We start from the raw sequence: 26590 nt of genomic DNA, 5'->3' as shown, positions 1-26590 counted from the left end.
GGGGGAATGGTGGGTGCTGGAAACATACGCACACAAAAAAACAAAACAAACAAAAAGTGGCAAGTAAAAAAACATGAAAACAAATCTGAGGTATAGTAGGTATCTCTTTTCCGAACCAATGGGATAGGCATTGCTAACCACAGAAGGCTGACCCCAATATGCTAGGCCATTCAGCTCTGAACAGGTGCACATTTGGAAAGCGTCACATTCTTTAAGCACGTCACATTTTAAGCATAGGCGTGAAAATGCGCTTGTATCTGAGATGCGTTAGGCTGTTCTCCCCTCTAACTGGGCTGCCAGTTTGGAGTCTCTCCATCAAATTCTTGCGTGAGTCATTTAAAATGAAAATTATATTATAATATATAATATTATATATATATTAATATTATTATATAAAATATATTTTTTTCATTTAAGGATAGGTTTTTTTTTTGTTTGTTCTTTGATGTTTGAAAAATTAAACCAAAAACAAAAACCCGGAAGATCATTTATCCCGTTTAAAGTCAGCTCATGTTTGTTTGGGGTGGATTACTCACAAAGTTAAAAACAACGAAACGGAAAGCCTCCCCCCCACGGGCACAGTGGGAATAACCCCTAGTAAATCCCGTTTGGGTATGTTCACCTAGCTGCCCCTATAACGCATTTAGCCTAGTGAATCAGATTCGCTAGAATGCGATTGGTTTGATGTCAGGATAAACATGTTTTCAACACATGTACACAAATGCCAAGTTACTCACACATTCAAAGCAGTTCGCTGGAGTCAAGTTCTTTCAGTTCTGCGACGAGAAGAGAACGGTGTGAACAACGGAACTTTTTAAAGCGAAATTGATGGAGGTAGGTTTCTTGAACATATGAAGCTAAAGCCGAGATATGTCAGTGTTTTAATACTTTCAATAATTAAAATATAACATATTAACAAGGAAGCTATTGTAATGGTTTGGTGAGGGGATACTGTCTGTAGAAACTTTGTTAGCCTTGGTCATTGCTACTCGGTGTCGCTTGCGCAAATTATTATTGAATGAGGGCGAATATATGACATGTTAAAGACTATCATAAGTTTAACTAGATGTTCTGTATATGGATTTTACAGCCTTTCCCCCGAAAACCTTTAACGCCCTTATAAGTGGTCATCCATTTATGATGCCAAAATCATGTTTCCTTAAACCGTTTTCTTTGTTTACATTGGCTATTTGTTTGTTGCACCACAGTGCCATTGTTTGGCGATACACTAGTTGGAAGCAATATCCTGAAATTTATTCTGCAATAGTTTCCCAATATCTTTGATTGTCATATGTAGTCGTTGGGGGGTGCATATACCCCTGGTTAGGAATTAGTGCTTTTAATCCAAATTTAAAAGCTAGAAGGTGTATTTTTACTATCTAAACAAATTAGTAACCCCTTGCTATGAAGTGAAATCATGACCACTGTCCTTTTAATTGCAATTTGGAACACACAAATGTTACTGGAAATAACATTTAAATCTGTATGTTTTAGATGCATACATCCATCTGGAAAGCTGATCTCCGCCATATGAAAGAATGCAACACGTGCTGCCAGCGTTTATTCCACTGCCCACTGTGCCCAACCTACAAACCATCGAAGAAGGCAAATATTCAGAGGCATGTGGAAGCCCATGCAAAAAATGCAGTGCATTTCAAAGGTATGCTGATGTTAAACCCATATTCCTATCGATTTGAAATGACACCAATTCTGCTGTCCTTTGTATGCTGAAAAGGTAGCATTCAGATGACTACAACAGAATTTGTACAACTGGAATTTTATTAGAAAGTTTAAAATGTACAACATTGTTAATCAAAAGTTATATCTGGGTGGATAAATTGGGAATATGCTCTAGAACACAGTTTGTCATAGACTTATGCATATATCTTTATACTTTGCTTCCTACCCCTTTTTATTTTGTTTTCATTGGAATTAAGGCAATAGTTTTTAAATTGGAGAAAATGTATCAACGTGACAATGGATGCCATGTATCATTGCCATTAAGCATTAATCCTGTTTCTATCTTTTAGACAAATACATCTGCCAATGCAGGTTGCCATGCAGGACTGAGGCTCATTATCACTGCTCTTTATGTGAGAAGACCCATATACTTCAATATTTCAAGAGACATTACAAAGACTTCACATTTAATGTGTGTGTGTGGATGAAACAAATGGCATATTTGCAGTTCGAAGAAGTGGTCATTAACATTAGGCTATTTACTTTTCAGGTGGGTAATGGCTACTTTTGAGCTGATAGAGAAAATCGCTCAGTCAAAGGTATAGCATGTGCTACTGAATCTGAATTATTTTCCCTTTTTAGTTTCTGTTATGGTGTTTCAAAGTTTGCATGTACCACTTTTTAGGGGAAGAGCATTTACATTGAGGATTTGTATGTCACCCCAACTTGGCTACCTCCAAGCAACTGTGATCCAGTGATAAGCCTTCCTGTAAGCATTCCATCCCTTACTTCCATAAAAGTGATTCTGATGCGTCGTTTTCAGAACTTTGGTCAGACTGTTGTATACTGTATATTTCACCCATATCAGAGCGACGCTCAGTGGAAGGATGCACTTCTCTTCCCTCTGTGGACACCTGGGCACCAGTTGTGTGTAAGTACTATTACAAATGTCACTTGTAGTGCAATTTTCTGCATCCACGAGGACTGCCGCTGTGGCTACTTTGCCAAATTTATTTTATTATTTTTTTTGTAACCTGTGATTGCTTGCTGTTTCAAATAATCACTTTGCATTTTGAATGTAATGCTTGCTAAAACTCCAGAGTGACTCTCTTCTAGGTCTTTAAGCCCGTTCAAAAAGAAATTTTTTCTCGACTCAGGCTATGCGCTCAGAGAAAATCTGGATTTGGTGGCCAGCGATACGCATCTCTCTTGAGGTCACAAGTTTGTAATTGATTTCCGAGTTCTGTTACGGACAGGAACGTTCTATGACCTGTTCGGTGTTCAAGGTTTGTGCATGCCAGATCATGTTCTTATGGTCTTATATATACACCTCTTGGGGAAAAAAAAGTAAGACTCCACATCAAATTTTCAGCTTAACAGTTTATGGGTATTTGCCTGCATAAAATCTAACATTTTACATTCTTTCATGAACTATTGACCACATTTGATTTTAATTCTAAATAAATGTCATTCAGAACATTTATTTTCAGATGAGAACTAGTCAAAATATTAAATATAGTACATCAAATGTAATGCATTGAATAATGCAAATTAAAAGTTTATACTGATAAATTAATAATAAAAAACTCTTCTGTCTTTGCTTAGGAAGAGTTGAACAATCAATATGTGTGGTTGTCTCCATTTTCTTCCAGAGCTGTAGTGCATTCACATGTTTGTTGGAAGTGCCTGTTTCCCAGATAGTGACATTTCTCTGAAAAATCAGTGTGCAAATTTTTCACCAACTTGTCCATTTGACTTGAATAAAATAGGAAACCTGTTGACCCACTATGAGCATGTGAATGCACATTTACTCTGTTCATATTAACAAGGCTATGTTCTTATGGCCTGTGTGTGAAGTGTGCTGTCAGGGGTTCTCGATAAGTTGTAAGGTTGTGCCAAGACCCTTTCACTTAAAGCAGGGTGTACTTACCAAGGGCCTGATTGAAGACCATGATTAGTTAATGAGAAGAATCAGCTGTCTTAGAGCTGAAACAAAAACCTACACTCACAGCAGCCTTTTTTGGATTAGATTGGACAACAAACAAATCATTGAGGATCTTAAAAACAATCAGTATGAAGTATAATATTGGCAATTTCATAAGTTGTTGCTGTGCCAACCTTTTGTTATTTTGAGAGAACTCTGTTTAAATCTCAGGTGTCAAACTCCAGTCCTGGAGGGCTGCAGTGTCTGCTGGTTATTTGAGTGTTCTTGGCATTAATGGTTAATTTAAGTCACTGATTGCCTTAAGAATCCACACAAACTGTTCTCAGGGCCTTAACTGGCAGCTGATTGAAAGGAAACCACAGAAATCTGCGGACACTATGGTCACCTGGGAATTTAGTCCGACACCTCTGGTTTAAATTGTCAGCCTTTAGTATGCTGAATCATTGCCAAAATTTTGCAAGATCAGCTTTCTCAACATTTTTTTTAACTGCTCTTGACGGTGATGCCTAGAATCCTGTGTATTTAACATTACTTTGTGCTTCTTAAATCAACAGGGATCTTGCTAAGAGTATAAGCCCAGGGGACTGGTTGGAACAAACTGGCTTTGACTTGGAGGTATTACTTGATGTATGAACGTATTGTCATTATTAGTGGTGTAAAGGTGGTTTTCATGAAAGAAATACAATCTTATTTTCCCTTGTAATATTCCAGGGGTTTTCAACTCAAGACTTTGGATGTGACTGTGGAATCTTCATGTTGGTGAGATGCATTCTATCGTTTGAATTTTTAGATTCAGTCATTAAAAAAAACCTCAATAAAATTAAAAAATTTTTCATTTGCAGTCTGCCTTGTACGTGGCACTGGATGCCCCTTTTGATTACGCCATAATAAGTAACTTTTTGATTTGTGATCAAATTAATACTACAGGTATCACCATCTGTCAAGCCATTTTCAAAGGTGGCATATTACGTATTTCAATTTCCATTACTCATTTTTCTTTCTTTTTTTTTAGTTTGATGTGCCCCCTCTTTACGAAAATGGTGGCGCCTCCTTCTAATGGAGAACTTTCAACTGGACAGGTATGATTTACTTGTGTCTTCATAAATCTACATTAAGGATGGGATGTCATGGTTCTGTGTTTTCCTGTCTGTGTTTCCCTTGTTGGGCCGCCAGATGGCGGCACTTCTGTTGTGTCCTGCTCCCCCCTGTTAATTGTATTGTCTCGTTATTCTATCATTGTTCCCACCTGTGTCTTGTTATCCCCTCCTTTTCTGGGTTGATTGTTTTTTGAGTTCACCTGTGTCTTGTTACCCCCTGTCTATTTAAGTTCTTTGTTCCCTTGACTCGGGTGCTGGTTCCTTGTGTTTGTTTGACTTGCATGTATCTGCCTGCTTGTGTGTGTGACTGTTTCCGCCTGTGTGTTTCTGCCTGTTAGTTCCTGCCTGGTTTCTGTCCTACCTGTGTTCTGCTCTGTGTGTGTTTTGAATTGAGTTTTCTGTTTTGTGTTTTTTGGTAGTGCCCTGCGTGGCCTTTTGGTTTCCTGTTTTTTTTTTTTTTTTGTCCCCTGTCATGCAAGTAAAGTCTTTGTTAATTTTCCCTTTTTGAGTTTGTGTTTTTTCCCCTCTGCGTTTGGGTCCCCCCTACCCGTTACGTGACATGGGAGATGTACACAGTATTGGAACTTTTTTCCTTGTTCATTCTCAAGCTATGGCAAACTTTTTGCCCACTGGACAGAGGAGTCCAAAGCTGTCCTGGAAGGTCATCATGTGCCTGTCTTCAGACTGAAAAAACGGAAGTCTACAGAAGTCGGTCAGGTCAGTGTTCTGTGTAAATGCTACTAAATGCAGGTATTAATTGGGATTCCAAAGCCAGTGTAGCCCTGGTACCACAAGGCATAACAACTCTTGAGCATTTAGTTTAGAAAGGATGTGAAATGTTATGCCTTGTCAATCATGCAGGTACAATGTGAGATGGTAAATGAGCAACAACTCTGTCATTGATAATTACCCCCAATGCTCCCATCACGCCAATACTCCATTCTGGCAGGGTCAGAATTCTTACGTGGTCTCCTACTGTAAGTGTGAGAAGGGTCTCAAGCTAATTTGTAGAGATAAACGATGCTAGTTATCAATGGATTACAAACATGGCATAATTTCCTAACTGTATGTCTCTGTAGGCTGCCATTTCAGCGAAGTCAAGCCAGAAGGACTGTATGGCAAGCGATCTCAAAGTTTGTGCTTATCAGTGCTCAGAAGACACAGGGAAGCGGTGGGTATACTTTTATTAACCAACAAAATAGCCTTTTTGTACAGTCTCTGCCATCTTTATGCACTTAAATTGCAACCCATAGTAACGAGTTTTACATGGCGCCAATAATTCCTATATATAGTCTGTTTTTAAAAGGATTATTTCTAGTGACAGAATCTCAAACTGCTAATTATAATGATAACAAGAGGTGCTGGCTATTGACTATTCTCTTCTCAGAGTAGATACCTTCCTCCCTCACTCTCAGAGCAAATCACCAAGACCTCTGTGGCCCCCACCACAACTGCTGCTCCACCCATCTCTTTTTGCCCCCTCCTTCACCAGTGTCTCTGCCCATCCCCTCACCGATGACTTTGTGGCCCATTCCACCAAAGGCCTTGCTGTGAATGTCAAATTATCCCATTTTGTTCACAGGGTACAAACATGCAAACAGCTCCTTTTTAGTCTCCTTTTAGATCTTCCTATTCAAGCCTGCATGTAAATATTGTAACTGTTTTTGTTTTGTCAGGCTGCTGTATCCAGACGTGCAGACCATTGAATGGGTGCAATGCTGCAAATGTAAAGGGTGGCGCCACACAGACTGTGCTGGTCTATCCCATGCTCATTTGAGGGCTGAGACATTCTGTTGTGGATGTGATGCTAGCAACACCTGCAATAGGTGAACATGTATACATACATATATGCCATTCAAAGCTTGCACATGGATTGCGTATGTGTGTGTCTGTCTGTGGCATGTCTTGGTGGTTTTGTATTGTGTAAGGATGTTTTATATTGGAACAACAAGGGTCAATGTTCTCTTTCAGAACAATTGAATTGCTGGACGTGCATGGCGTCCAGGGTCTGTTATCCACAGATGAAATAAAGGTGATTCCTATTCTTAAGCATATAAATATCCGGAGCGGTTTTAAACCATCATAAATCAGAAGCTGTCTGGATTGGGAATTTAAGTAAACAGTTTCCTATACATATAAATGTAAAAGAAGAAATTAAAGTATTAGGTATCCATATTAGTAATACTGATTGTTGTGAATCAAATTGGCAAATAAAAGAAAAACAAGTCAAAGATGAAGTTCTAAAGTGGTCTGGTAGAAACACAAGCTTTAGGTCTAGCATAGGTATATGTAACTTGTTAATCCTGTCAAAAATTGTTTTTAAGTTCAGTGTTTCCACCAACAGAAAAATATATAACGAAGATAAGTAAAGAGTGTTGTAAATTAATATGAGGAACGAATAGAGAAGTTACTCGGAGAGAATTGTTATTTAAACCCAGAAAATTAGGAGGTTTGGGAGCAATAGACGTAAGTATCAAATTAAAAATAGCAATGTGTAAGATTGTGGCAGGTGGAATAAACAGACAAATTAGCTGGATCGGTAACATTACTAACTGGAAAAAAAAAAAGGAAAGGGAGAACCAGACAACCTTATTTTAAACTTATGTATGGTGATTTTATAGACATGTTTAAACATTTAAATATTGACTGGTGCCATTCTGAGAATAAGGTCATATATAATTTATTAATTAATGAACTGTATGTGGAGTTCTAAAGTAGATATCTAAGTAATTTAGAATGTGAAAGAATGGTCGCACGTATATGGAGCAAAAACATTTCTGAAAGTATGAGAGATAAAGCCTGGCTAATATCAGTGAGGAGATTGCCAGTGAGAGCTGTTGTAAAATGGAGTTGCTTTGTTACAACGAAATCCTGCTCAATGCCTGATTGTGATGCAGATGAAACTTTGGAGCATCTGTTGATTGAATGCAGTCGATCTGAAAAAATATGGGAACAAATTACACCATTTGTAATTTCAATTACACCAGAAACTGTATTTTATAGAATAATATATCACATTGATGATAAACTTAAAGATTTATACTGGTTAATATGTCTAGTGAATGAGCACATATGGAAAACGCGAAGTAAAATGACAATTGATTATATCTACGTGTCAAGTGAATCTGTATGCAAGAACATTTTAACAGAACTAAAACGTCGAAGGACAATTGACATCAAGCATGGCAATGCAAATCTTTGGGAAACTCTGGACTTTTAATATAGAAGATGCCTTACCTAATGTATTTAGATTTTCTTGTTTATGTAATTGTTTGTAATGACTTGTACAATTGAAATAAAGTGTATCTCATAAAAAACACGTTTTCAACGTACAAAAATGCCAAGTTACTCACACATACAAGACACACCGAAATATTGGGTAGCATTGCTTTGTAATACATCTTATGTAATTTCGGTGAGGCAAGATTGCCTATATTGTTTGTAGTACCGTAACCTGGCGTCATTTTGATATCAATACTTTTAATGGCAGGCCTGGATTTTGGCAGTCTGAATGAATGAGTTATAGAATGTCTTGTATGTGTGAGTAACTTGGCATTTTTGTACATTGAAAACGTGTTTCTTATGAGATAATATTAGAATTAGCTAATCGAACAGATCCATTTCCTCTGCAGAGAAACGTTCTTTTTTACTACTTGGCAAATCCACCATTATAATAGCAATCCGCCAAGGTGCAAGCGCACCTGGCTTTTAAAGGGAGTGGGAGATGACACTCTGATGGGTTTATCTCATGTTACGCCCAAAACACACCTACGATTAATTAGGAGACTAAGGACAACCCCTTTGAACCATGCGCCTTTACTTTGCGCTCAGATTATCCACCGTTAAACTAGCAAAAGTGGATTTGGACACGCCCTAAATGCATTTGCGCCGTGCGCTTTAGACCGTACGCTTAGATCAGTGGTGTCAAACTCGTTGCCATGGAGGGCCAATTACTCATTCAGCCATATGCGTTTAACTGCATTGAAGCACAGAATATAAGAAAATTTTTATTTAGACAATGCGGGTCACCATAGACGTCGGGTCACCATTGTGCACAAACCTGCATCCCCAATTCAGCAAATAATTTAACTAATTATATAATCAAGATCTGAGGCTGGAATGAAAACCTGCATACACACGGCCCTCCATGGCAACGAGTTTGACACCACTGGCTTAGATCGTTAAAATATAGCCTCTAGTCTTATGTCTCTGTGGGGATTGAGCCAGAGGATCAGCTAAAGCAGGCAGGGCAGCACAGGGAGTGATCACAGGCAGGACAGCACAGGGATTGATTACAGTGCTGGTGGGAGCAGGTGCCAGACCAGCTGCAGCAGATCCACTCTGATAGCACAGGCCATATGTAGACAGTGTGACAAACACACACATACACATGCAGGAATGTACACACACAAGCACTGTGTCTGTCAGTTGAACAATAATCCAGGTGGACTGGAAACATGCTAGGAGTAAGAAGGCATACAAATACAATCACACAAAAGACAGCAGCTAAAGTCATTTCATAATATGTCACAATGGCTTCAATTATTATATATAAATTAATCAATATATGATCTAAATATGAATTGCATTTAATATTAACTATGTAATTAAATCATGTGCTGCAGAAAAGGGGAGATTTGATTGGTAAAAAAATATGGACGTGCTTGTTACGTCCCCAGCCTTGCTTGCCTGGGTAGTTCAGGTGGAGGTAATAGCCTACCTAAATGCTTAATTGCTTGATTGCCTCCAGCTGCCTGTGGCCTAATATAAGTCCTGCAGTATGAGGCTGGGGAGGTCTTCTTTGGGGTTTCTTTGGTGTGGTTTGCGTTTGGTAGGTTTTTGTGAAGACTCTTATTTTGTGAAACTTGTGAGGTTTTTGTTTGTTTTAGTTTGTGTTTTAGATTAATAAATGTCTGCGTTTGTGTTTTTAGATCAGTTTGTCTGGTTTTTGGTGATCTGGACTTTGTTTGTTGCGGCCCTTCGAGCCGGCCGTAACAGAGCTGAACGAGTCCCGATTACTAGAGACGGGAAGATGTGACAAAAATGAAACCGAAAGTAACTAAGCCACGAACAAGCAGTTCGTTTTGCACAGCAACACGGAAATGACTTGGCTGTTTATTTACTTAAATTCACTTGCATGAAGGTAAGGGAAATATCGAATTTTCTATGTTTTCTTAATGAGCAAACTTCAACTTGCTAGTCATATCTTCGAAATATGATTATGAATTTATCGTTTCTGTTTTAATAGCTTGGAGATTCTAACGAGATATCTGGCATGAACGTAATTTTCAGTATTTTAGTTGGTGCTCTTTATCTGAACTTCAATCACGTGTGCGATTCAGTTGTGTGTTGGACAGAGGCCGACTGCAGTGGGCGAAGATAATGCCCAGGGAACATTTGTGTGGTGAAAAGTCTGCGAAGCTCTTTTTATACAGTCTATGGTGACGCGCCATTTAAGGCCTTCAGCTTAAAACGTAACGTAGGCTACAAGGAAAAGTTAAAGTTTTCTTGCTGACTGGTATGTATTAGATTACAGTAAGGATTGCTGTGATTTCATTAACCATAAGATTCTCACAACCTATCGTAAATCAACAGCAACATGCCGTATATAACAACAGCAAAGTAATGTTCATAAATCAACATTTACCCTGTGTTGAGGTTGCGCAACTCCTCACACACCAATCAGAAGCCAATGCCTACTGTTTGGCAGAATCTCATGTTCAGGTTTCTCGCCCTGCAGAAACTACTGTAATACGGAGGAATCTCGGCCTAATATCATTATTGCACTGAATATTTAGCCATAGATGTTGCAAACCATTTAATTTGATTTAGTAACGGGAATGCTTTCCTCTAAATCATGTTTTAGAGGTTGATTGCCAAACATGTTTTAGAGGAATAAGTAATGGCCACTTTGTTTCTGTAAAGACAAAATCTGGGTTCACAGTGTGGGCTAAACAAAGTTTGTTTACAGATTACTCATGTTATTGACAGTCATGAATAACCTAAATCTGTGTGTGTGCAATTGTAAAAGTTACATAATTGAAAAGTCCTAAAGTAGTTTCATCCAATTATTTGCTATTTATTACATTTATTTTCACTGCTAGCTATACAAATATGGAGGAAAAAAGAAAATCCAACATGCTTTTCAGTCAATGGCTATGTTAATGCTACTCGGTTATACCATAACTTGTTTTTCCTTTTCGTCTTGCATTAAAGGAGAAAAATGGCATCTGTCATCTGGATCCTGTCTGTAGTATTGTATGCTGAATTCATGTGTGCAGTGTCTGTTTACGGTAAGTTTTCGTTTTTTTTTTTTTTTTTTTTGGTCATCACGTTTTTAAAAAAAATCCGTTAAATTGAGTGAATGCATGAATTTCTGAGATTCTTTGAACAGTTTCATTTGTTTTTGAACTGTGAACTGGAGACAGTGGCAGACGGATCATTTTATTGTCAGTAACAATGAAGCGGTTAATTTTCTGAATAAATAAATGATACTAAAACGAAGAGCTAATCATTCCCAAATTTTGTATTAGCATTACTTCTGTGTACATAACACAATTATGAAGTATTTGCTTATATACAGAGTATTTGAACTTGTTTAAAAATGTAACTGTAATTTTTGCCCAAAGTCAGAGCATATTTTCAATGTAAACATTGCTTAACATGATCTGCCCAGATGCTTATTGAAAAGCACAGATTTTGTCAAGTGTGCTTACAAACTCCACTCAAAAAGCTGTTGTGATTTACCTCTTAGGTAAAGTGTATTATTGTACTGACTTCTGGGATTATATGCGATGTATTGGCATGTTTATGATTTGATCAAATGAAAAGCTTCAAGGTAAAATTTCCTCCTATTTCAAGCTCACGAACTGGTCGTGTTGTTCAGGCTCATGTCTCACGTATCACCGTTCATTGTTTGGACGCGGTTTCAGTCATAGATTGGCTCCGTTCATAGGTTTATAATTAAACTATTTTTTTAAACTCGTCTAACTTGTTGAATTGCTTTCACTTGTGTTTTTGTCCTGTGCAGTTTGTCTGGCCTGTTTTTTATTTATTTTTTTTATTTTTATTTTTCTCTCCCCCCCCCCCCCCCCCCCTCTCTCTCTCTCTCCCCTCCATGTTTTCTGATGTTGCCTTGTTTATTTGTGCAGAGTTTCTCTCCCTGGATTGCCAGGATGAAAACCATGGGGTCCTTGGCAAGGACTCTTTATTGAAATGCTTTCTGAATACTCGTGGGGACAGCGTGATGCTCATATCGGCATCATGGTGGCGGCCAGGAGGGAAGCCTCCTTTAATAATATTTAGAAATAACGAAGTTCTAGAGCCGGAAGATCCACGATTCTCCTTTAAGCAGTTACCGATGTCTGACAGCAACATAGACGTGTCCTTTCTGGTGAGAAACACAGTGAGGACAGACGAAGGGGAATATGAATGCGTTGTTGAAACTGACTCTGGTTACATAGTAGTTTATACCAAAGCAGTAAGCCTTTCTGTCACAGGTGGGTATATAAAATATAATAGTGATGTACATTTTTATATTTCATATGATGAGAAATGAAAAGGGAAACAGACTTTAGATCCTCCATGTGCACCTTCTTTAAAACCTCCAGGGCCCTTAGGTGTTAATATTGCCTTTTGAGTCGAGACTGAGCTGTGGCCATGTCTCTGACCCAGGTCCAATCTGTTTGACCCATTTACTTGTTTGGAAGCATACCTGATGGGTGGAGGGGGCAATGTGGTTGGATTTCAATGTTTAATAATTTTGACCACCGAGCAGGTTACAGAACAACTGTCTGATGGATTCAACTGGAGTACATTGATTGCAGTAAATGCAACAATGTAATGAGTCTGTGACGGGTCACTTTTACATTCACACATTAAATAATTGTTTTCACTTGAATGTTTTGAGAGGCATACATTAATGCCTTTGTTCTCCTGTGGTGCACACAGTAAAGTTCTGTGAGGGTTCTTTTCCCTGTTGTCCCGGCTGCAATTTTGAGATTGCATGTATGGGGTAAGTTATAAAAAAAAAATAAAAAAAAAACACTTTATACGAATTACAACTTTTACTAAAATTATACACCCCAAACTTTAATTTACACCTACTTTCTCAATGCCAGTCCTCTTTCAAATCCATCATACGGTTGATGCTTGATTCTCCCATTCCCACAAAGTCTCCCATTCCAATGCTACCGAGGCAATGAGCCAAACCTATAAAGTCTGATTTCCTGGAAATGGTTTCCTAAACCATTTTAAAGGAATTTTTAAAAAGCTGAAGAGAAAAGGGGATCTCGTATAAGAACTGTAGTCAATAGCCATGATCCACGGAGAGCCTAACGAAAGAAAAGCCAGAAATAAGTCAGATTTTATGAGCTTCTCGAGATTTATTGTGTTGTGTTCAGCTAGGGTTAAGATTAAATGGCCGTTTAAAGCTTGGTACTAGTTCATAATGAACTTTGTTTCTGATAACAGGCTGAATGACTTAACAGGTGGACCCGGTAGGTACACAGTTGAGTTTGCAATGTCATGTTAATTGACCTTTCTTTTCACCATCTAGCCACTTATTCCAAACCAGACATGAGCTCAGTTCCGGAGAAGGACCTTCAGGAGGGAATGGAAGTCACATTATTCTGCAATGCCTCTGGGGGTTACCCGGTTGGCATGATCCACTGGTACGACCAGCACGGCACCAACTGGACCCGCAGTGCAGAAATGATGGTGGTGGAGACCACGGACAAACGCACAAACTTATCCAGCAAGGTCACGCTTAAGGCTTCCTCCATCACTCCTCAGTATCGGTGCTTAGTGTTAAACAACAATGGTGTGGAAGAAGGAGAGGCGGAATTTGACCTTAAATTTCGGAAAAAAGGTAAGAATGATTTATCTTCTCCATCGGTTTCACTTTCTGTGATGCAATCTCCCAGCTGCCTTGAAGTTAATAGTTTTTTTTTTTTTCCCCCACTTCATCTAGCTACACTGCAAAGGGAACTCTTTTCATCCTGATTATTTTTTATTATCAACATCCTTATCGAATTCCATCAAACTTAGTAATAGCCAGCGATCTGCCTAACACACTGCTGCAAAATGCTTTTCATATGCTGATCTGAGTAAATAAATGCAGTAAAATGTCTCGGGGGGACATAATGATTTTCTGACAGTGCAGGGACAGATCATTCCCATACGTATATAAATCTGTCCCATTTGTAATCAGCGTATTCAACTGCTCACCTGGCACACCACTTCAGAAAAAACTGTGGTTCCCCTGACGCTCTTGGCTGTCCTCGTTCTTTCTTATTGAGTTACCTTCTGGGGTACTGATGTAATAGCTATGTAAAAGATTGGTTCGCTGTTTCGTTGTATTTATCTCTGTTTGCAATGCTAAGTGTCGGTTTGTAGGGTTAACTTTACACCTACTCCTTATAAATGGGCCTTCCATGCCTTAATTTATAATATTGGGCTTTTTGATTCCTGCGACTAATGCTCCTGTTCTCCGCTTCTGTCAGTTGCGGTGGATACGTTGATTGTAACGTAAGGTGATACATAGACCTGTTCAGTTCTCATTTTGGAAAGGCAACAGAAGTGCCCCATTCTCAGGCTGCTTGTCCCTGGCTCTGTGTGGGCCCAAGTTGATGGGTGGGTTTGTGTTGTGTTGTCGTCGTACCTCCACAGCTCCGGAGAAGGCGACGGGAGACGAGGGCAGCACGGCCATTGCCATTCCTCCTCCTCTATTTCAAGCTCACAAACTGGTTGTGTCGTACAGGCTCATGTCTCACGTATCACCATTCATTGTTTGGACGCGGTTTCAGTCATAGATTGGCTTCGCTCATAGATTAATAATTAAACTATTTTTTAACTCGTCTAACTTAGAGTTGCTTTCACTCCTGTTTTTGTCCTGTGCAGTTTGTCTGGCTTGTTTTATTTTTATTTTTTTCCCCTCTTTTTCTGATGTTGCCTTGTTTATTTGTGCAGAGTTTGTCTCCCTGTATTGCCAGGATGAAAACCATGGGGTCCATGGCAAGGACTCTTTACTGAAATGCTTTCTGAATTCTGGTGGGAAAAACGTGACGGTCACAGCGGCATCATGGTGGCGGCCAGGAGAGAAGCGTCCTTTAATAAAGTTTAGATATAACAAAGTTAGTGTCCGAGAAGATCCACGATTCTCCTTTAAGCAGTTACAGATGTCTGGCAGCAACATAGACGTGTCCTTTCTGGTGAGAAACACATTGTGGAAAGATGAAGGGAAATATGAATGCAAAGTTCTAACTGACAGTGGATATGCCAAAGCAGTTGTAAGCCTTTCTGTCACAGGTGGGTATATAAAATAATAGTGATGTACATTTTTATATTTCATATGATGAGAAATGAAAAGGGAAACAGACTTTAGAACCTCCATGTGCACCTTTTTTAAAACCTCCAGTGCCCTTAGGTGTTAATATTGCCTTTTGAGTCGAGACTGAGCTGTGGCCATGTCTCTGACCCAGGTCCAATCTGTTTGACCCAATTACTTGTTTGGAAGCATACCTGATGGGTGGAGGGGGCAATGTGGTTGGATTTTAATGTTTAATCATTTTGACCACCGTGCTGGTTACAGAACAACTGTCGATGATGGATTCAACTGAAGTACTTTGATTGCAGTAAATGCAAAAATGTAATGAGTCTGTGACAGGTCACTTTTACATTCACACATTAAATACTTGTTTTCACTTGAATGTTGTTTTGAGAGTCATACATTAATGCCTTTGCTCTCCTGTGGTGCACACAGTGAAGTTCTATGAGGGTTCTTTCCCTGTTGTCCCGGCTGCAATTTTGAGATTGCATGTATGGGGTAAAATTAAGTTATAAATAAGAACTTGCTTTATACGAATTACAACTTATACTAAAATTATACACCCCAAACTTTAATTTACACCTACTTTATCAATGCCAGTCCTCTTTCAAATCCATCATACGGTTGATGCTTGATTCTCCCCCCATTCCAATGCTAGCAAGGCAATGAGCCATACCTATAAATCGTCTGATTTCCTGGTAAGTTTCCTAAACTTAACCAGTTTAAAGGAATTTATAAAAAGCTGGAGAGAAAAGGGGATCTCATATAAGAACTGTAGTCAATAGCCATGATCCATGGAGAGCCTAACAAAAGAAAAGCCAGAAATAAGTCAGATTTTATGAGCTTCTCAAGATCTATTGTGTTGTGTTCAGCTATGGTTAATATTAAATGGCTGTTTAAAGCTTGGTACTAGTTCATAATGAACTTTGTTTCTGATAACAGGCTGAATGACTTAACAGGTGGATGCGGTAGGTACACAGTTGAGTTTGCAATGTCTAATGTTAATTGACCTTTCTTTTCACCACCTAGCCACTTATTCCAAACCAGACATGAGCTCAGTTCCGGAGAAGGACCTTCAGGAGGGAATGGAAGTCACATTATTCTGCAATGCCTCTGGGGGTTATCCGGTTGGCATGATCCGCTGGTACGACCAGTACGGCACCGACTGGACCCCCAGTGCAGAAATGACAGTGGTGGAGACCACGGACAAACGCACAAACTTATCCAGCAAGGTCACGCTTAGGGCGTCCTCAATCACTCCTCAGTATCGATGCTTAGTGTTAAACAACAATGGTGTGGAAGAAGGAAAGGCGGAATTTGCCCTTAAATTTCGGGAAAAAGGTAAGAATGATTTATCTTCTCCATCGGTTTCACTTTCTGTGATGCAGTCTCCCAACTGCCTTGAATTTAATTGTTTCCCCCCGCTTCATCTAGGTACACTGCAAAGGGAACTCTTTTCACTCTGATCATTTTTTATTAACAACATCCTTATCGAATTCCATCAGACTTAGTAATGGCCAGCGACCTGCCTAACACACTGCTGCAAAATGCTTTTCATATGCTGATCTGAGTAAATAAATGCAGTAAAATATCTCGGGTGGACAAAATAATTTTCTGACAGTGCAGGGACAGATCATTCCGATATGTATATAAATCTGTCCCATTTGTAATCTGCGTATTCAACTGCTCACCTGGCACACCACTTCAGAAAAACTGTGGTTCCCCTGACGCTCTTGGCTGTCCTCGTTCTTTCTTATTGAGTTGCCTTCTGGGGTACTGATGTAATAGCTAAGTTAAAGATTGGTTCGCTGTTTTGTTGTATTTATCTCTGTTTGCAATGCTAAGTGTCGGTTTGTAGGGTTAACTTTACACCTACTGCTTATAAATGGGCCTTCCGTGCCTTTATTTATAATATTGGGCTTTTTGATTCCTGCGACTAATGCTCCTGTTCTCCATTTCTGTCATTTGCGGTGGATACGTTAAAAGAGGGGGACCAGGGCAGCATGGGCAGCATGAGCAGCACGGCCAGCACGGCCAGCACGGCAGTCCTCATCATCGTCATACCCCTGCTGTGCGGCCTGCTGATTTTGGCTCTGTTGCGCAGACGGCGCATTCAGCGTGAGTACGGAAATGGCGTTCAGCAGGAATCTGCACGGGCTGCTTCAGCCAAGCGGCAAAGGAAAGGCTTCAGCTCCCCCTCCTTTTTCCTGACACACTTCCTGTTTGGCTCAGAGGTTAGGGAAATTTTGTGAATTGTTCAGATTGGAATGCTGCACAATGCAGTGCAGTCAAATGGTTGCACAAATGCACACGCGTCCTCCTCTTCTGATCCACAGTTGGTGTGAAATGGAAATGAGCCTTAATAAAAGTGTCACTTGCCAAGCAAAAAAGGAGCTTGGTGAAGAATTATTACACTGCCAGTATTTTTAACAGTCATTAGGAGTAATCACAAATGTGAGTACTGTTTAGACATGGGCGCAGTACTGTATATAGATATCTGGATAATGTGATGGGGTCTAATAAAATTATTTCATTAGCGGCCCGAAGGCTGTCAACTCACCCCATATTGGGTATGTTTTTTTATTTTTATTTTTATTTTTTTATTTTTATGGTAACTTAGTCATACTCCAATGGTTTCTCAGACTCTCTTGAACTTTAATCTGGCTTTAGTCAGAAACATCGCTGTCACAGTGATGGGCATGAATGTATCAAAATTGTATAATTGTGCAAAATAATATAGCCTGGTGAAGTACAAATAAATTTTAAAGACAAAAAGATATCCTATAAATCATGGCTGCCCGATCCTCTTCCTGGAGATCTACTATCCTGTATGTTAGCAAAACATCAGATTTCTTTGAGCTGCTAATTTGTAAAATTGGGGTTGAAATTAGAACCTACAGGACAGTTGATCTCCAGGAACAGGATTGGGCAGCCCTGCTATATAGTGGATAAGCAATTTACTGGAATACAGTAAAATTGATCCATTCTGTAAAACCATTGGAAATCTGCTGGAATGGAGGGACTTCTTTCCTACATTTCTTTTAACTGCATCACTTTTGCGGAACTTTCGTGGAATCTTTTTCTGTTGGCTGTATGGCCCTCATAGAAACTGATTTACCTTTAAATGTCTAATTGAAGTTGCCTTTTCAAAATAGTGGCACCATATTTTATGTGTCAGCCATAGGGTGGTGTTTTCATGTTTTAATCTTTTACTGGTGCGTACAGGGAACAGTGCAGCATTAGGGGCTGTGGTGTATGACTCCACAATCAAACTGCCGCATGAAGTGGGGAGAGAACCGATGATCTGGCTGCCAGGAAATCTGAGAATTGCTTACGAGACATTTGCATCAGAATTGCCTGATGAATCCCTCAGCATCAGTAACAAAGAGCCCTGAGCTACTGTAGAGCACTTGGTAGATTTTAATAGATCTAATAATAGATAATTAAAAAATGTGTATATATTTTATAAGCAGGATGGGAATAGTGTGGGATGTTTGGCTTCAGTTCACTGTCGTCTGTTCTTTATTTTCCACTAACATTTTCCATTTTACGTCATCTGGGAATTTGGAAATCTTCTCCAACATTCAGTATCCTGCAACTCTTGTGAGAAACATGAGATGACAGGCCTTTTGTTGTGGGGAAATGGGCTACATAGTAGAGTAACCGGTCCATCGACCAATGCAGGCACTGTGTGTGTACTGTACGTCTAACCTTCTCTCTTCTGCCTTTAGGGGCGATGTATCCAGAGGGTTCAGACATGATGGAAGAAGGTAATTATTTCCTGTTCCGTCACAGTGCCCTAGTCAGTTGGTAATGTCTCACGTTTTTAATGTTGCTTAGAATTGTTTGTTTATTTTTAATTTTTATTTTTTTAAGGCTTTCTCAGAAAAGGTGTCCAGGCAATGCAGTGGATAACAATCTCTTCTTGTTCAACAAGTTCGGCAGGTTTGAACAAAAGCAGATCAATGGATACAACTCTAAATTTTTAAACATTTGAAGTTGGATTATTGCCCCTTCGGGATTGTGTGTAATCCTTATAGTAACAAATCGCTGCAGATTCTGGGGAAATGGAGGATTTTTACGTTTCCTTTCTGTGTGACTGAACTCGGAGAGAAACTAATGACTCTGCCCCAGCTTTATTTCTGATTGGTAGTTTGTCATGGCAGTGCAATCAAGAATGCTTTAGTAATCCCCTGTGAATTTACTTTCGGTGGCTCTTTACAGTTCTACCAGACTAAAAACAGACAGCTTCCCTTTTCCACCCAAAAAGAGCATCACGTCCTCTTTTCATTTCCTGATATGGAACCTCAAACTGAAGTTTGGGGAGACACTGCATGCGAATTAGTGATGTGAGAAAATGTAATGCTCAAAATGAAGTATCACAGTAAAATAACACACACAAAATGAGGGGAAAAAAATAACAGGGCAACAGTTCAGTCGAATTGTGGAACGTGATCAGAAACTATTTTACAAAATGTCAAAAGATACAGAACAATATAATACAATGAGCTTGTATATAGTGCTCATTGTGCTGTGCATTAAAATAAGAATCAGCATAGGAACAGGCAAGGCCTAGGCCGTGTCCAAAACGGCTTACTTGCCTACTACTAAGCACACTCTTTTCAAAAAATGCACTTAAAATCTTGATATATTTGGGGGTTCGGCTGAATGTACGTACTTCTCAGAAAGCAAGCCATACTTTTTTTAGGACCCCTCACAGAGGAAGAAGCGGAGCTATCTTTGGGTCCCATCAATCAGAGCAAGCCTTTTTACTGCAAGGGCTACTTTGCACTACTCGTGACACTTCTGCAGTACGATTGGAAAAAAATGTGAGGAATATTTTTATAAATATTTTATGTTTAGTCGCCAGTACATATTCTGAGCACACCTCTTATTAGGAGGCTGTTTCAGACACGGCCTTAATGACTGATATTTGAAGTCTGATCAACTGATGTTTTGGATTTCGGTTACAAAGACATGGTGCAGAGCAGCTAAAACCTATGCCTCGGATTGCTTTGCTGTGAGGTCTATGTGTAGGCAGACCACAGAAACAGGATTTCCAAGATTTGAAAGTGCTCATGTGCTTTATAGGTAGTAATTCAACCCTAGATTAAAGGGGGCAGAACAGCAACCGCGGTGCAGAAAATGCTCTGCGCAGCATCTGTGAAAAAGAACAGTGTCAGTTAAACTTGGAATTATACAGTGGATCCCAACATGAACTTTGTCGCTAAATTAGAGTCCAGGACACCAACAACAACAAAGCATTATAATAATTCAACCTGGTGACTGTACAGGCGTTTCCTCTGCATTCGCATTGTCATTACAAGGGTTGGTCTAAACTTTACTGCTTTGCAATTTAGATGAAGTTCATTTGGACCCCCTTGCCTTTGCGTTCTCACTGAAGATATTTTCGGACGTGGGTGTGTACAGAGATGTTTTCTGCTGTACATGTCGAAACATGATCGCCATTCCTTAAAGAAGTCTGAACTAAAGGTAGCGGGAATCCTTTGATCTCCTAGGAACCCTTACTGATTTCAGTGAAGAATTGTTGGATGATATAACTCCGTTAACCAAAAGAATGAAAATGCAGCTTCTGTTTTTCCAGCATATTCATTTTACCTACATTTTTTTTTTTTCCATTTTCGGATTTAAAAAAAAACAACAAAAAAAAAACACCTTTTTATATCATGTTCCATTCTATTTTTTTTTTTTTGGCCTGAATGGTGGGATTGTTAACACTCCTTTCTTTTCACTGGTTTGTGCATACGTACACGTGTTTTATAAAACTGAAATTGATGTGTGGATTCATAATCTTTACCACCGTGTATTTCTCTTTGTTTAAAACATGTACTTTCTTACTTTGTGGTGCTTCTAATATATTGCTTCTGTACTTTATAATGCTGTTATTATTGGACTAATTATAATTACCTGATTGTGATGGATCATTTAAAATTATAATCAGGATTTGTTTTGTGATAGCACCTTTGATTACACTAAGTTTGTTTTTGTTTTTTTACAGTAAACTTTTTATGATTTTTAACAATGTTCATTTGTATTCTTGTATTTGTTTCAGTAGCATATTATATACAGACAGGGCATCCAGGTTTATCCAGAGGGAAATGAAGGTCAAATATAATAAAGCCATTTTACATTTTAAGTCATAACAGACAGTGGAACTGCCTTTTCATTGAAAAAGCAGGTCTTCACAATACAGTTTAGTAGACGAACAGAGGCAGTTATTACTCTGATAAATGGATGCCCAGTGTGGGTATTCCTGCAGTACAGTACACACTGTTGGTATACACTGTTGGTATTTCTTTATCTGGCAAGCTGCACAAAATAATTTCTTTCAGCGGCCATTTTAGTTCCTGGAAAAAAAGTTACGAAAATGTGATGACAGATTTTTTTCTTACACATCTATGCATGAAATAAAGCCATCCAGGTCAATTAATGTGACTGAAAAAGGCTACCATTGGAATCTGTACAATAACACACCGTTTCAGCTGCAGTGCCTTGCAGATATTTCAGCCTTCGCAATTATGAACAATAATTTCTGCATGAACTGCTGTATTGTGTGCTAAATTAAAATTACTCAGAGTTAACTGCATAATTTTAGAGAAAAATATAAAGACGCAAATAACCATGAGCAACAATAAACACTGACATTTGGCCAAAAACAACAAACACTCACAAAACATCTCTCAATATCAGGCTATTGCATGAAGAAATGATCTAATGAACATCCCGGGCCATCCTGTCCTGTATCGTAATCTCTGAGGGCCGAGGGCCACTTTCCCCAGTAATAAGTCCATGACAGGCGTAAGCCAGTAATCTGAGCTAAAACAGCCCAGTTTGCACCCGTTCCAGTTCAGGAGTATTGCACTGCCCGAAAAGCTAATGCAATGGCTCGTGGTGTAATTCATGATCGGATATTTTCTACTCCTTAAAGTATGTTTTAAGTGTATGTAGCGGAATGCAAACATTTAACATCATGCATAACATATCGTTTTCTTCTGCCAAGCATTTATGAACGAGTGGACAATCCCATAATAGGTGGATGTGATTAGCAACCACAGCCATTTCAGTGCAAATCTGAGATATTTGAATCCAACTTGTCCAAAAATGTACATGGTGTAATGTAGGCCCTGTGCAAGACCTTCATTTGAATGACTTCATATCTCACAGAGTTGGATAGGGAGAGTTACTTTCCCAATCCTTCCCATGGATAATGTTGCAAAGGTAGGAAAGACTCTGCAGTTTATAGCTGAGGCCGTTCCTCTACCAGCAAGCAGTGTATCTCAACTTGTAAATCAAGGTTGCTCTTTGAACTCAAAAAACTTCAATACCCTTTGTCATGGGGCATTTCATAACAGATTTCAAGTACATGTCAGGGCGGGGCGCGGGAAGGGACCCAAGCGCAGAGTGCAAAAACACAAACTCCAAAATGGGGAAAACAAAATACTTTAATAAACTCAAAGGGGAACAAAGGGAACCAAAAGCCTCGCAGGGCGGTTTAACAAACACAACGAGAATCAAAAAGATGGGAAAAACAAAAATACAAAAACTCCAAAAAACAGAACCAGGCTGGCAAGGAAACAGGCAGGCTACAAACAAGTACGCAACAGGTAGGCAAAAACCACAAACAGGCACAGGCAGGAACAGACCCGCAAGAATCCAGCGCCTGAGTCTGGGGAGAGGGAGACTTAAATAGAAGCGACGCAGACGAGACACAGGAGGGCACAATGAACAATCAGGCCACAGAGAGGGAAGGGAACACGAGACAATAGGTAACTAATAATGGGGTAATTGGAAACAATGAAACAATTAACAGAACACAAAGTAGGGGTGCCGCCATCTGGCGGCCCAACAGAGAACAACAAGGGGGGAAGACACAGAACCCTGACACATGTATTGTGATAACACAGTGTAATTCAAAGCAAATCCTGAGTTGTCCCACGTCACTCCTCTGCTGAGGTCACTGCACTGGCTATCGGTTGCTGCCAGGATCAGGTTCAAAGTCCTGACCCTCACCTACACTACAGCCAGCAGGACTGCCCCTGTCTACTAAAGTAGGCAGTATACTTCGTACGAAGCAGAAATTTTTGAGCAAAACGAAACAATCAGAACAACTGACGAACAAAAAGACGCGGTGTTGTGTGTTCGTACAGTGCAGTGTGCGACGGCCTCCAGGGAGAACTTTTCGATAAGTTCTTTCTTGTTCTCCGACCTCCCCCTCTCAGCTATTGGTCCAAATATCACATAGTTGGTTACGTCACGGTTGCGTTCAGAGGGCTGAATTGACATGCTAATTTACGGAGTCAACGCCAATCTCTCTTCTGTAGAGATGGGAATTCTGTGACTTCCCGCATGTTTGATGAATGGTGCAACTCGTTTCAACAAGTCATCAAAACGCCTAGCGCACATTAGGAAATAAGAGAAAGTGGACCTTACAGGACATGATTAAATTCTGCACGCTTGCTCGACTACTCCGCTCTGCAGCAGCAGGGCGCCTTGCACCCCCTCCCATTCGAGTAAAGGGTTCTCGCTCACCCCTATCAAGGAGTTTCTCCACCCTTGCTCCCCAGAGGTGGAACAAACTCCCTGTCCCTCTTCGAACCTCTGTCTCACTACCCGTCTTCCGGCGTGGTCTGAAGACAAATCTCTTCCGACTATACCTGGACTAACTGCAACCACTCTGTTATTCATTTCACTTAAAATCCCCTTTCATGCCACTTATGTTACATGTACCCCCATTCCAGCACTCATTGTAATTTGTATTTTTCATTTTCCAGAGTCTTACCTCTGACAATGAATAAAGGATTACTCCATATTGGACATGAGGGCAAAGATGCTCCATTGATGGTTAGTCACTTGTGTGCTATTCCTCACTTCACAAGAGAATTAAATTAAGGGACTGTCCATTTTAGCATTAAACTAAAGGTGGTGGCACAATAGTGATGCTATAGATTTATATTTGTTACATTCTGAACAATTCCTCTCCTTTAGCCACTCCCAACTGCCACCTTTATGTCCAAATTTATATGCTCAAGACAAGGGGTATCTTGCATTATATGACAAGCAATAAAAACAGGCACACTCAGCCCTACTTTTTTAAAGCAATTAATTCTTAATTCTCACCCTTCCACAAGAAGCCATAGAATAGTTGATCTATTTCCTCACACCAACACTGTGGGAATTTGAGTGGAATGGTTGACGTACAGAAAAAGGAATTCTAGGTAAAATATTCACTTTAATCGCCTCTGGCCGTAGCCCAGAATGATAGAGGCAAAACTGGGCCATCTCTTGATATCACCCATATAAAAAATAAAGAGAGCAGTGCCAAGGTGAATTAAGAAGCAATGGTGATTAAGAGTGATAGCTTCACTCTTACCGCAATTGACTTTGTACCCAGAAAATTGTCAAAATACTATTATAATTTTCAACGGGTGCAATATTGAGCTAGCTGGTATTGACAATGCTAATAACATATCATCAGCATAAAGACTGGCTATGAAATCATGTCCACATCGTACTCGCAGTATACCGAGACACTTCTAAAACTAATTATAGGCCTACTGTAAGGTTACAGTGAATACATGTACATTTAAATAAACAGTAAGATATGCGTTATATATAATTTATACATTAAACCCCATGAAGCCATCATTATTATTAGCTTATTAGCCTAGTAAGGAGCACTAAGGGTGTTGTCTTCACGTAGAAGTGCCTCGTTGTAACCAGAGACTTATCGTCCGTTAATTAAAACGACTCGATATACAAGTGGTAATATCTTACAAACCAACTAATTTCCTAAATAAAGCAGGTCAGATGACTTGAATTTGTGGTGTGCAGGTTATGCAATTTCTGTGTCCTTCCACTTTTTTCATTGGGTCCTCTACGTGGAGAACACGTGCTTCCGGTTCTCTCCATGGAGATTCTCCTGGTGGAGATTCCCCAGCTTGCTGCAGGCAGGTTCTCTTGACTTGAAACCCTGCTTGAATGGAATGCTCTTATTGGCCAGTTGGTGGCACTGTAGCAATGGAATTTAATTTTCAGCATTTAAACAGCCATAACTCTTGACCACGTTGCAATATTGAGCTAGCTGGTATTGACAATGCTAATAAAATATCATCAGCATAAAGACTGGCTTTGAAATCATGTCCACACATATTAATAGCCATTATTTCTTCATTAGATATTATAGCACAAGCAAGAGCTTCTAGTGCTAAAATAAAATCCTCTCGTGTGGACCTGAAAAGGTGAACGGGTAACATAGTTTAAAGGCGATTGGTTCATTGTAAAGTGCCTTAATCCACTGCATGCATACTGGCCCGAAACCAGCTTTAGCGAGTGAGCAGCATAAGTAAGGCCACTGTCCTGTCAAAAGTTTTTTCAGCCTCCAGCGATATTGTTCCTGCTGGATGCTGAAGGGAGCTGGCCTCTTGACGTCAGGTGAAAGAGCCTCCTCGTATTGCTAGAAGTGCGGCAGCCTTGAATGAGGCCCACCGGACTCTGATCTACTAAAGAGGGCACTACTGAACCTTCTGCAAAAGACAATTCTTTATTCATTTATTTATTTATTTGAAGAATAACTAATGCAGGTACACAAAGTCATTTGCAGAATCAGTTGCGCTGGAGAGGTTGGAAACAGACCCGAGTCAGGGGTTAGTTGGGGTTATTTGGGTCCTGCACATATTGTGTTTCTGGAGTCTGAAGTTCCACCATTAAATTATTTTTTATTCTCTAACATGTTCTCCTTTTTTTGCAGTTGAATAATTTATATGTTTATAATCCAGCCTCTACAGGTAGCTTTGAAGGCTTCCCATACAATTTGGATGGATGAGACAGAATTCATGTTTATGGCAATGAATTCAGATATTTCTCTATTTAATTAAATGTATTTGTCATTGTTGGGCTTCTTAACCAATCCCAGGGGTGAATTCAGGCCTTTGAAAGGGGGGGGTACTGGTTTTTTACTGACTGGTGTGATTTAGAAATCAATCTCAAACAAGAGCAGGTTAAAACCTAGTATATGGGTGGACCGGGCGACCAACGGTGTGACGTCATAACTCGGCAGACCAATGGTGTAACTTCATCACTCAGTCACTCCCTCAGTCACAGACATTCGTGTTTGTAGGGCTGGCCCCGCTGTTGCTGTCCAGCCAAAAACCAAAGACATTGTATTAAACAAGGCACCACTGCTTACCAACCCGCAACCATCAGAGGGGAATCAGTTGAGAAGGTAGAAACAGCTTGGGGTGGAGATCAATGACCTTCTGAAGTTCAACCAATGTGCTCAGTCAAAATACAGCAAACTTCAACAGTGCCGATAGTTTTTTTAAGGAGACAGAGCTATTTTAATGTGGACAAAACTTGAACGGTTCTCCAATGCATCTTCTCTTTTTGACTCTTATTTATATTTGGAAATACGAGAACAGAAAACCAGAGCAAATCGGAAAAAAGCAGTGAGACCGGCTGGTCGAGCCATAGGGCTGGGACAGATTGCAGTAGATGAGCTCATGGAAAAGAAGGTCACACAAA

General features: G+C 39.7%; 1 protein-coding gene and 1 long non-coding RNA gene across 9 annotated transcripts; both read left to right on the top strand.

Moving 5' to 3' along the window:
• Positions 1 to 635: 635 nt before the first annotated feature.
• Positions 636 to 4389, top strand: LOC135247174 (uncharacterized). 4 transcript variants are annotated; one of them, XR_010328109.1, is made up of 7 exons: positions 636 to 834; positions 1495 to 1660; positions 2031 to 2093; positions 2231 to 2279; positions 2366 to 2449; positions 2549 to 4240; positions 4337 to 4389. It is a non-coding gene; the product is annotated as an uncharacterized LOC135247174 (long non-coding RNA). The 4 variants fall into 4 exon arrangements; XR_010328111.1 differs by lacking the exon at positions 2031 to 2093; XR_010328110.1 differs by lacking the exon at positions 2231 to 2279 and having other exon boundaries at positions 2031 to 2230.
• A 5123-nt stretch (positions 4390 to 9512) lies between these two features.
• Positions 9513 to 21206, top strand: LOC135247172 (CD276 antigen-like). 5 transcript variants are annotated; one of them, XM_064320455.1, is made up of 12 exons: positions 9513 to 9553; positions 9654 to 9865; positions 10065 to 10126; positions 10939 to 11015; positions 11874 to 12221; positions 13280 to 13591; positions 14692 to 15030; positions 16079 to 16390; positions 17036 to 17167; positions 17587 to 17619; positions 18781 to 18819; positions 18926 to 21206. In XM_064320455.1, exons 2-12 carry the CDS (start codon positions 9860 to 9862, stop codon positions 19036 to 19038), a joined length of 1773 nt encoding a protein of 590 aa, XP_064176525.1. In that variant the 5' UTR covers positions 9513 to 9553; positions 9654 to 9859; the 3' UTR covers positions 19039 to 21206. The 5 variants fall into 5 exon arrangements, with proteins under 5 accessions (XP_064176525.1, XP_064176526.1, XP_064176528.1 ...); XM_064320456.1 differs by lacking the exon at positions 9513 to 9553 and having other exon boundaries at positions 9574 to 9865; positions 10080 to 10126; XM_064320458.1 differs by lacking the exons at positions 9513 to 9553; positions 10065 to 10126 and having other exon boundaries at positions 9575 to 9865.
• Positions 21207 to 26590: the final 5384 nt, after the last annotated feature.

This window comes from Anguilla rostrata, unplaced genomic scaffold, assembly GCF_018555375.3.
Source record: "Anguilla rostrata isolate EN2019 unplaced genomic scaffold, ASM1855537v3 scaf1116, whole genome shotgun sequence".
NCBI lineage: Eukaryota > Metazoa > Chordata > Actinopteri > Anguilliformes > Anguillidae > Anguilla > Anguilla rostrata.
The sequence above is the reverse complement of the archived record's forward strand: the minus strand, read 5'-3'. Positions and strand labels throughout refer to the sequence as shown.